The following is a 12051-nucleotide window of genomic DNA, read 5'->3' on the forward strand; positions in this document are numbered from 1 at the left end:
AAACAAACATTTTATATAGATATCATATTCTTATTAAATAAATACTTACAATCACAGAAAGAGATTTTGATGCTGCTCGTGTCCGATAGCTGAATCATACGTGTGACAGCTGTTCTAAATAAGCTACATCTGATTGGTTAATAATAATCCTATGTCAGTATCTTGCCGCACTATTGGCTTGACTGATATAGTAGGCAACCGCGTTTACCTGCATATTTACGGATCGTGCAATATGATTTCGGGATAAAATGTGCAATAAATGGGAGTGGCAACACTTTTTGCAAAATAAATTACAATATCAATTACATTAGGAAAAGGAAAGCCCTGATTAAGAATAAAGGTATGGAGATTTAGCAAGAAAAGTGGGATGAAGATTTGAAAGGAAGGAGATATTATAAAATTCAAAAATCTGTTAAAATAAAGATCTATAAAGAAAAGAACAGAAGAGAGGAAATAATAATAAAAGACTCAGATTAGATCACACAGGATTAAATAGTTCATAAAAGTGGCTGTTCTAGGGAAAATAAATATTAATAAGTGTGCTAACTGTGGAGATAAAGAAAATGTAGATCATGTCTTCATGCACTGTTCCATATATGAATCTGACAGAAGAAACTTACATGACAAAGTAAGAGAAACAGGACGGGTGTGGGATCTAATAGGGGTTTTGGGAACAGAAGGGGAAGAAGAAGAAGGGGTAAGAGAGATCAGGAGGGCACTTTCACCTTTTTAAAATGCACTAGATTGAATAGTAAAAGTGACATGGTGATACACACTCTTGTACAGTAGGTGGCGGTATGCACCTTTAAAAGTTGTTTGCGATACGCCAGAAAACGAAGAGAAGAAAAAGAAGAAGAAGAAGATGATAATGCACCCTGAACTGGCAGGTTCTTATAGGGGATTACTGTATATAAACAGGTTTTAAGGGGATTTCTGGAACTTATGACTGTTCAAGGCTTCGGATTTGTCCATAAAAAGATTAATGAATTATGAGGGGATTTACAAAGATGAAGACCTCAAGAACTCAGATTGTGAACACAAGGCAGACATGAGGAGATCAAGGCAGACGCTGATCCACAGGAACGGCCTCTCCGGTGTTAGATGCTCTTGCTGTTAGCATTTCCTGCAGACAAAGCTTGTAAACGATTTGTCTTTGACTTTGTTTTCTTTTCTTTTTATATATTAGTACTTTGTATGTAAACTATTTAACCTGTAGTTAATAAAAACATATTTAATTGAAACTAAAAGTTAATCTGCCAAAAGTCTCAGAGATTGAGCTGAACTGAACACGGAGAAGTCTTCTGTGACCTATTTACTGTAAGTGTGAAAATTCAAATGCTTATGATTTAGGACAGATTTGACTTTAACCTTATTAACCTGATAATAATCAAAATTAGTTAAAAGGTGTTTAAAAATGATGCACCATAAAACAGTACATATGCACATATACACACACATATACATATACACAAGGCACACATAAGAAATGATGAGACAAAACAATATTTTTATTGCGTTTAGCAGGGAATATTATATCATCTTCAAGCTCAGCACTTACTCAACCATAATCTGAACATGTTATTTCACTGACAGAAGCTCAGTTGTAGTATTAATGTAATAAAGAGAAAGTAAAAGACTCTATAACATCTCAGTGTTTATGATTTATCATGCAGCTCAAAGTATTATGGGTAGAATCTCTCTAGAGTCTATCCTGATTCATCAACACAGTTTCACTGATCCACTATAAACCCCAAACCCAGGATAGAGCGGTTGAGTGAATGTGGTCTGGACTGTGTGGATGAGGCTCATCGTGTCAGAGACGTTGTAGAAGGACAGAGTTCCTGCACTGTGATCCACACACACTCCTGTTCTACGGCTGATGGGCTTTGCAGGGAGTTCAGTCTCTATGTTATTGTGCCAGAATGAGTATCTGGAGGAAGAGCAGAACAAACTCCAGGACTGATCATTAGATCCAAACACACACTCTTCACCCGATCCCTTCCTGCTGATGCTCTTATATGACACTGATATATACACACATTCTTCACTCCACTCAATCTCCCAGTAACAGCGTCCACACACACTCTCTCTACACAACACCTGAGGATACACATCAAATCTGTCTGGATGATCAGGATACAACTGAAACTGTGGGAAAGTGTTAGTAATCACTCTGTTCCTCTCAGACAGACGGAGGAGTTTATTCACTGTGTTCGGATCCAGATTGAGCTGATGGGAATCTGATGGAGATAAAACACATCAGAATCAGGAATTATGAATCTGTCTGATCTTTTAATGTATCTGAACTCTTCATGTTCAATTTATCATCAGTGTCTCAGTGCAGTTTACCAGATATACTGAGCAAATCATCATTTACATGATCAACTTCTCCAGGAAGAACATGAACACACTCAGTGAGTTTTTCTGCTTGTTTTCTCAGTGACTTACATTGTAGGAAGTCGTTCCTGGTCCTGGGAACAATGTTGGAGAACATGAACACACTCAGGGCCCTATTTTAGCGATCTGAAATGCAAGTATCAAATGCGAAACGCAAGTAACTTTGTGGGCGGGTCTTGGGCGCTGTTGCAATTATACCGGCGGTATATCATAGGTGTGGTTTGGGCGTAACGTGAAATAAACCAATCAGAGCGACATCTCACATTCCCTTTAAGAGCAGGAGCGCTTGTTCCATGGCGGATTTGCCAGGCGCGGTTCACAGCCGAGAAGACCGACGTTCTCGTCATAACACAGAGAAGTGACATTGGGGATGGAGAAACACACCCAAATTAGCTTCGGTTAAACAGGCGTATAATAATTTGGGTAAATGTGTAAGCTAGTTTTATGCCTATTTTTCCACATCTTCATGGACACAACAATGATTTCCTTCATGTGGAATATTTTTCCTTGTAATAATGTAGCCTATGATTTGCAAAAATGAAAACTGCTGCTTCTGTGTAGATGAGAGAATCAAAGTGTATGCGCGTTGTGCACACGCTACATTGATTATGGCCAAGCATGCGCCCTTAAAATAGCATATGAATAACATGCGCAACACGCCACTGACTTTAGACTAGGTTTTTCCTGGTCTGTGGTGGAATTGTTTTCTGGAACTGCAAAATAGCACCAGGGAACGTTTGCGCCGGAACACGCCTCCTCTTTTCGCTGAACCGGGGAGCGCAAGTTCATTCCCTAATTTACCGACGTGCGTCTGTGGAGGGAAAAGTCCGCTGTGCTTCGGGTGCAAAAATGGGAATGATACATGCGTCGCTGTACAAAGTCAGTCGCGCTGGGTGCAAGATAGGGCCCTCAGTGAGTTTTTCTGCTTGTTTTCTCAGTGACTTACATTGTAGGAGGTCGTTCCTGGTCCTGGGAACAATGTTGTAGAAAGTGACTGTGGAAATCAACAGACAAGAGTGCGATTATCATGTCAAGAGAAAATGATCCCTGCATCCGTTCCTAAGACATTTCTAATATGATCTTCTACATGATCTGAGATGATGGAGGATCATTTCTGAGAGCAGAATCTCCAGGACTTTACCTCTGTCAGAGATCTTCTTCAGCTCCTCTTTGCAGAAATCCTCCAGTTTGTCTCTCAGCTGACGGACAGATTCTCTCACGCCATCAAAAGAGGAGAGAGAACTAAAGAGATTGTCATTTACGTCTGTAGATTCAGGAGGAGCTGAGAGAGACTGGAAACTCTAGAGAAAACAGAAATCAAAGCTCATCACCTCCACACTTCATCAATAACCTGCTCTACTGTCAGATTTGTGCGGCTCTTGTTGATCTTTAGTAACTCTCCTCAATCCAGCACTTTCACAGCATCAGCTTCATTCTTCTCATATTCATTATGTGACATTAGAGACACAAGTTCTAGCGTTTGCCATTTACACTATATGTGAACTTCCTAGGAAATCAATTTAAGCTCAATATTAGCTTGAGAAATACACGATTTTAATTAGAAATACTGCTTAAGTAAAGATCATGTTCCATGAAGATATTTTATAAATTTCTGACCGTAAATATATATAACATTTATTTTTGTGAGTGAATGCAGCACAATCGCGAACATAAATGGGCAACTTTAAAGGCGATTTTCTCAATGTTTAATTTTTTTTGCATTTTCTGATTCCAGATTTTCAAATAGTTGTATCTCAGCCAAATATTGTCCTATCCTAACAAACTTATTTATTCAGCTTTCAGATGATGTATACATCTCAATTTAAAAAATTGACCCATGTGACTGGTTTTGTGGTCCAGGGTCACATATCGTGTAAATTGGACTCTAAAAAGTTGAATGACATTCTTTAATGGGAATGTCATTAAAGCCTTTGTTTTATTCACATAATTTAAGGGCAGACTTTGCTAAATTCATATTTGTGTGATGAAAAGGCATTAATATGTGATATTTTTGTCTTTGTTAATTTAATTTACTATGAAACCTGAAGTACTTAATAATTTTATATATGCTTGGATTTGGGGTAATTTAACTTTTAATAAAGCACTTTAAGTTTTATTTAAAAAAATAATAGGCTACTATTGCAGCATTGAAAGTGAAGAAACAATACTGTTGAATTATTAAATGAAATAATAAAACATTTCTCATATTATTCTAAACATTGTCCATTTATTTTTGTTGAACACATCGTGCGTCTAGAGATTGGCTTTATTTAAAAGCACACTGAATTAATTTTGACATGGAGTGAATACAGAGCGAGATTTTTTATTAGTGATCGGGCAGCGAGTGATGAGGAGAGAGAAATGATCTGCTAGAAATCTCAATAGAAGCAAGAATCAGAAGGCCTTTTATTGTGGCCAGCCTAAGGCACACCTGTGCAATAATCATGTTGTCTAATCAGTATCTTGATATGCCACACCTGTGAGGTGGATGGATTATCTTGGCAAAGTGGAAGTGCTCACTAACACAGATTTAGACAGATTCGTGAACAATATTTGAGAGAAATAGGCCTTTTGTGTACATAGAAAAAGTCTTAGATCTTTGAGTTCAGCTCATGAAAAATGGGGGCAAAAACAAGTGTTGCGTTTATAATTTTGTTCAGTGTATTAACAACTGACTATGATGCAGTCAATGTATGATTATTTTTTTCCTCTGAGCTTTTTAGTTTTTCTAAAGCCTGTAGCTGTAGTTTGCCTTTTTTGTCACTTAATATTCATCAATATTATTGATCTGCCTGCACTGACAGAACTGAACTGAGCTGGACGATGACATCACTGTTTTCTCCAGAGCGGCTGTATAGATAAATGAACTAAATAGAAAACTAATGATTTTTACAATGGAAATGAATCAACACTGAACTCACTTAAGCTGGACAATGACACTATTTTCTTCTAGATCTGCTGTACAGCCAAAACTAACTTTGTTGCATTATTTTCCTGTAATCAATATAAAGCTGCTTTGAAACAATCTGTATTGTAAAAAGCACTATAACAAATAAAGATGACTTGACTTGAAATAATTTTGTCAGATAAATACCTTCACTAAGTTAAGTGTTTTGATCTTCCCTCATAAAAATCCTCCTAATTTGATAGTTTAATCAGACTTGTAGGGTCATTTAAAAAAAGAAACTCCACACATCACTTTTGGCCACTACTGTATGTTTTGTGTGGTCAGTGCCACAATAGTGCTGTTTCAGACCCTGGTTACTGTGGACTGATGAGCTCAAGTCATCACCGGTGCACTGCTACTTTTTACCGTCGCCAAAAAATGAGTTATTACTTTCATTTCTGCATTGATTTATAGAGTGGGAGAAGCTATTAAATTTCTTAAAGGTCTGTTACAAAAAGAATACTTTGATGATCAAGCTTTTATCATTTGATCAACTCTGTCATCATTTAACTATGGGCCCTATTTTAATGATCTAAGCTCATGGTCTAAAGCACATGGCGCAAGTGCACTTATGGCTCGTTTCCACTGAGCAGTACGGTACGGTACAGGACAGTACGGTACGGTTCGGGTCTGTTAACCATGATCTGGCTAGCATTTCCACTGCCAACAGTACCCTTACTTGATAGGCGTGGTGTTTCGATCGACGTCATTTTCGCGCGAAGAAGAACATAGTAAACTACAATGGATGACATACAGCAGATCTTGTTCTTGCTCCTCAACATGTTTGTCACAAGAAGACAAGCGCCGACATTATGCTTTTCTCAATATCAAGTAGCCTACGCAAAGTTTGTACTTGCCATGTGCGACTCCTACATGCAAATGGTACAGCGCGTTCTTAAAAGCGTCACTCAGCTCGCTCTGCTACTCCGGTTATCTCTGTTACTCTGTATGTAGGCATTTTAAGCAAAAATAAAACGAAATATATTATAAAACACCACTCTGCCTCTTTTTGTTTTCATTTAAATAAATTAAACATTATAGGGACACAAATGTGGTTCATGTGCAACGCATATTGATTATTCACTGCACGTTATACGTTATTCTATTTATAACAAAACGAAATTTAAAACACAACCCTAACGTTACCTCTTTTCGTAAAAAAAAATAATAATTAAACATATTCCAGGCAATATATGCATTTGATTTGTACAAATGTTGCAATAAACATCAGTGATAATCTTGTAATAAAAAAATGACAAGAAACCATATTTCTTTTTGTAAAATTTCAGTTTTATCAATAATAGCCAATATAAAAGTTTAAGTAAAAGGTACAAGAAGCTATACTATATAAGAAATAAAGCAAACAGTTCAGTCAAATATCCAAATGCAGCGCTCTAGTCTAACATTACAACAGTAAAGTTAAATATACAAATAGCCTATAATATGAAACTAAACTTAGCCCTCAGCCAAAACGATTGACAGGGAACGAATTATATATTCACGAGACCAAAGATCGCCCGTTAGGTCTACACAAGACGAATTATATCTCATGTTTAACCACTACCGTCGGAGTCAGCGGCGAACGTCAGAAGAACTAGCCGAGGAAAGGCTCATCCAGCCGGGAAACATGAGCGCCGAGCGCCCGCTGACCGCATGGATCTCACAACCGGGGAAAAAAATCATCTTTATAAATAAACCACAGATTTGAGCTTTAAACAACTACATTCTCGCCTGAAAAACTCTTAAAATTACATTTCGTGACACAGTAACAGTAGTATTATATTAAACTGTATATTAAAAAGGGCGCTTCTTATGTTGTCATTCCCCTTGTAGCACGCGCAAGTGACGATTCCCTGTTAACCAATCAACGTCCTGCAGTGAGTCTAGCTCCACCTTTTAGTACCGTTCCACTGTGCTAGGTACCCCAATGGAAGGGCATGGTTCGAATTACGTGGGAGCCAGTGGGAGCTGAGCTCCCATAGAGAGAGGATGAGCTCCCATGAAAGCAGTAAAATCATACACCTGTGGGGGTCTCTAAAAATCATCAGCACCATTATTTTAAATTACAAATAAAGCACTTTTTCCTTCAGACTACTGTAGCATGACTTAAAAGATAGGACAAGATGCCAAACACATGGATCTCGCGGGATCTCGGATCGTCATCACACTACGGTACATCCTTATGCTTAAATCAAGTGATAAAAGTGCCGCTGCGATCATTGGCGCGGATACTGTGTTTGTTTCACTCGGGCGCGCTTCAATCCGTTGTGGAGACTCTCTATTCGTTCCAGTAAAATTACAAAACAAAATGCACACAAACGTGTCTCTGCCTGATATAGAACCACTTATAAACATAATCGGATTTGATGAAAAAAAAAAAAAAAGCTTATATGAGTGCGGATTCGAACCCAGAACATCTGATGCGTTTAGCAAATGTTCTACCACTGGACCACTTAAGTACACAGTCGAATCTGTCGGATCTATCTATTTACTCACGTGAAAATTCTCACAACTAACAGCATATATTAGACCTCATTACACGACAAATTAAACCAAATGTACTATTTAAATTGAATTGTGTTACCAACGCTTTTTTATTAAATTTGTATTATATTTACACATTTTTATATTTTTATATTACATTATTAAGCTACCGCGCCTGCTCATAGGCTACTTTTTTTTTTTTTCTTTTTTTTTTTAAGAGACCCCCACAAAGATGAAATCATAATTCGAACCCTGTGGAAGGGTACCTAAAAAGTGGTATGGTACGGTTCGGCATTTTGATACCATTCACAATTTTTGATAGTGGAAACGCAAATAAATGCGTACCGTTCCGTACCGTACCGTACCACTCAATGGAAACGAGCCATTAGAGCGTGTCCGAATCCACTTTTCCTAGTTTAACGACAGGAAAAATGGTCAGCGCTCCCGGTGCATGGTCTAAAAGGGTTGTTCCTATTCTCTTAATGAGTAATGGGTGTGTTTTGGGCGTGTTTTCTTTACACACCGCTCTGTTTGTTGTAAGGATGAGAAAGTTCAACGGTCTAGCTCAACAATGTCAGAATGATTAAAGAAGGCGGGGCTTACCGTTCACAGAAGGGTGTTAACAGTGAACGAATGCCTGGTAAAATGTAAGTAGATAAACATTTAATATCTGACAACTGTTTTACAACAGAAATGTTCAACTACTGTCAGTATCCGGTGACGCAAATTACTTTTTTATTTTTATAAAATTTTGTCTTTTTGAACGAAAATATGCTCTCATTTCCTTGATTCATTGTAGAGAGAATGTATGCATACTTAAAAACTAATTAAAAAATATTATTTGCAAATAGTTTAAATTATTTTACTAATACAATAAGCCTTTTAGTTTAATATTTTAGTAAAAATATCCACTGACCTTAGAACCGCCCCTGAAGTGCAATAAACCAAGAGTCTCATCTCTCATTCCCTTTAAAAGCCATTTGCATTCGCACCATGGCGGATTCGTTGTTTATATGGAGGAATTTGCAAGTGGAAAAACTGAATGCTTCTCTAGCGAGGACAGGGATCTGCTCGTGCGCAAGGTTAAAGCACGCAAGCAAACCCTCTATGGCAGGGGTTCCCAAACTTTTCCATGCCAAGGCCCCCCAAATACCACTAGGTTCTGGCCAAGGCCCCCCGTATTGAACCCATCGACAATACTACGGCACGGCACATGTAGAAATAAATAAATAAAACATCTAGGTGAACATCAGATTATGTGATGGTGTTTGATACCAGCCAATCAGAAAGATGAGATGCACCGATTACAATTTTCAAGGCAGATTCCGATTTTTCATTGAGTTTGACCTGCCGATACAGATTTAAGCCGATTCTGATTTCATTTTTTCTAACCACTTTACAGCACACACAAATATTTATTTTATATATATATATATATATATATATATATATATATATATATATATATAATAAAACACCACTTTTACCCAAACTGGTTAATAAAAACAAGTTTAAATGGATACATTCTCTATAAATATTTTTGTCTTCATTTTCTTTTCTGACATAGCCTACTCCTTGTTAAAACACACTATACATGCAAATCATATTTATTTTGTCCATCAAAAGTGTGCTTTCACTTTAACTGAGCGTGAGCAGCGCTACAAAAATAGACTCGGCGTCGAAACCCTCCGCTTCACTGCTGCTCATGCGACGCTCCTGCTTGACGCTCACGCGCTGCTCCAGCTCGCGGTGTGAATGCACTCACTGAACATGCACGCCGAAAAAAATTCGCGCTGCTCACTCGCCGCTCGCGATCTGAAACGGCCGTAATTCACAAGGTTTCCTACATGTGCGTTCTGTGTGCATGTGTGATGTTGATGTTGCGCGATGTTATTCATGCGGCGCCCGAGTGCATTTGAATTGGCATATGTCAGACTGAAAATCAGTGAAAATCGGCCAATTCTTGTCACTAGCCGATCAATCAGATATCAGATAGGCTATGCAACAAATTATTATAATGTTTTTTTATAACAATACTCATATTAGCAAATATTTATTTTTTTACGTTTTTTAACTTTTTTTTTTTCCAACTTGCTGAGGCCCCCACTTTGAAAACCCCTGCTCTATGGGACAAAGTGTTTGCGTGTTGTGGACCTGCCTATAGGCTCATATTAGTAACTCACTCTTTAAAGGACAAAAAATATATTGTCCTGTTCTTCTGGATCTCTGTTACCTGCAGGAAATGTATGTGATCCTGTGTGTGTGAAAGCTGCTCCAGCTCAGCGTCTCTCCTCCTCAGATCATTGATCTCCTGCTCCAGTCGCTCCAGTCGTTCTTCAGCTCGACTCACTGTAGTCTTTTCCTGATCTCTGATCCGCTGTGTCGCCTCAGAGCGGCTTCTCTCAATGGAGCGGATGAGCTCAGTGAAGATCCTCTCACTGTCCTCCACTGCTGTGTGTGCAGAGCGCTGTTAGGACACACATCACAATCACACAGTGAGCTTCAGTGAGTCCTGACTGAGACTTCTCAAACTTCTCTTCTTCTCCAGACTCACCTTATGAGACTCTACAGCCTCTCTCAGCTGCTGAAGATCTTTCTCTCTCTGCTGGATCCTCTGCTGGAACGACCTCTGCGTCTCCTTCAGCTGCTTCTGCAGCACAAACCAATAACACAGATGCCACTTTATACTGTCACTATATCATCATGTGAAGAGTTTTTTGTAAAAAAGTTTGTGTTGATAAATGTATACGGTGTATTTTCACCATATTTTCTGTGAAGTTAAATGCGAAGCTCAAATACGCTCAGCAGTGAAAGTCCACTTGCAGCTTCTGTTCACTTCTGTGACGTCTGCAGTGTGAATGATGTTTCCTGATCATATGGTGCCAATATAAATAGTGTCAACATTATTTCATCAGTGTGTAGTTTCATACCTGTTTCTCTGTCCTCTGTGCTGCAGCTGATACAGTGTCGTGGTTTTTATGTTCGTCCATTGTACACAGCACACATATAAACTTCTGATCAGTGCGACAGAAAACCTCAAGGAGTTTATCATGTGTTTGGCAGATCATCTCCTGCAGTCGTCCAGTGGCATCAGTCACTTTATGTGGCTTACGGGAGTGAAATTCCTCATGACGGTCAAAATGAGTTTGACAGTAAGTCTCCAGACACACCAGACAGGACTTGACGGCTTTGTGTTTTCTTCCAGTACAGACGTCACACTGCACATCTCCAGCTCCAGCGTAACAGTCAGCAGGAAGTTTAGTCTTCTTCAGTTTCTCCACCAGTTCAGCCAGCATGGTGTTTTTAGCTAAAGCAGGTCTTGGCCTGAAGGTCTGTCTGCACTGAGGGCAGCTGTAGACTCTCATCTGATCCTCCTGATCCCAGCAGCCTGTAATACAGATCTTACAGTAACTGTGTCCACAGGGAATGGCCACTGGATCCTTCAGGAGATCCAGACACACTGGACACAGGAACTCATTCTGATCCACTGAAATTCTGGCTTCTGCCATTTTACTGCATGAGACACACAAACACACAACAGCTCAACTGCACTTCAGTTTCTCTTTCACAAACTCTTCCTATTTCCTGGTTCTGTGTTTGAGTGACGTGTGCAAAACAGTCTGTAAAAAATATGACTCATTCCTGGTCCTGGACAGCCTTATTCCCGTAGAGTTCAGTTTCAACCGTACTCCCACACACCTGGATGTTATTTTAAATGCAAAAACCTTTCTTAGTTAATTCAGGTTTGTTCAGTAACAGCTGAAACGAAACACTTTTGTGTCTCTCCAGGAATATAAAGAGGAACCCTGCTGTAAAGTCACAGATCATAAAACATCCACTAGATGTCAGTCTCAGACTGTCACTCAAAAATGATTGAGAATCAGGAAGACTGCATCATAATTACTACACTTGTACGGCATTAAAAGTGTGTTCAGTTCCAGAGTCAGAAAGTAAGTAATTACAAATACTTTCAAATAAAATAATAGTGGTAGTTTAACTTTTACTTGAGTTGAATAAAAATAAAGATTTTAATTTCACCAAAAGTACTTTGACAAAAGTGCAGACCGAGCAACAGGGTGAGATGGGCCTTTTCAAATTACTGCGGTGGATCCCTGAGCTTCAGCCAATAACAGACAGGTCTGAAGCGCTTCAGCCAGTAGCAGTAAAATGTATTTTTATAGCACATTTAAACACAGCTTGCACTGACCAAAGTGCTGTAAATA

General features: G+C 38.7%; 1 protein-coding gene across 1 annotated transcript; it reads right to left on the minus strand.

The window, feature by feature from the left end:
• Positions 1-1487: 1487 nt before the first annotated feature.
• On the minus strand, positions 1488-11423 carry LOC311088053 (tripartite motif-containing protein 16-like). The gene is made up of 6 exons (XM_084121695.1): positions 10759-11423; positions 10383-10478; positions 10062-10295; positions 3539-3698; positions 3344-3391; positions 1488-2240 (listed from the first exon to the last, which is right to left on the minus strand). Exons 1-6 carry the CDS (start codon positions 11335-11337, stop codon positions 1720-1722), a joined length of 1638 nt encoding a protein of 545 aa, XP_083977821.1. The 5' UTR covers positions 11338-11423; the 3' UTR covers positions 1488-1719.
• Positions 11424-12051: the final 628 nt, after the last annotated feature.

This window comes from Abramis brama (assembly GCF_963993115.1).
Source record: "Abramis brama genome assembly, chromosome: 8".
Lineage (NCBI taxonomy): Eukaryota > Metazoa > Chordata > Actinopteri > Cypriniformes > Leuciscidae > Abramis > Abramis brama.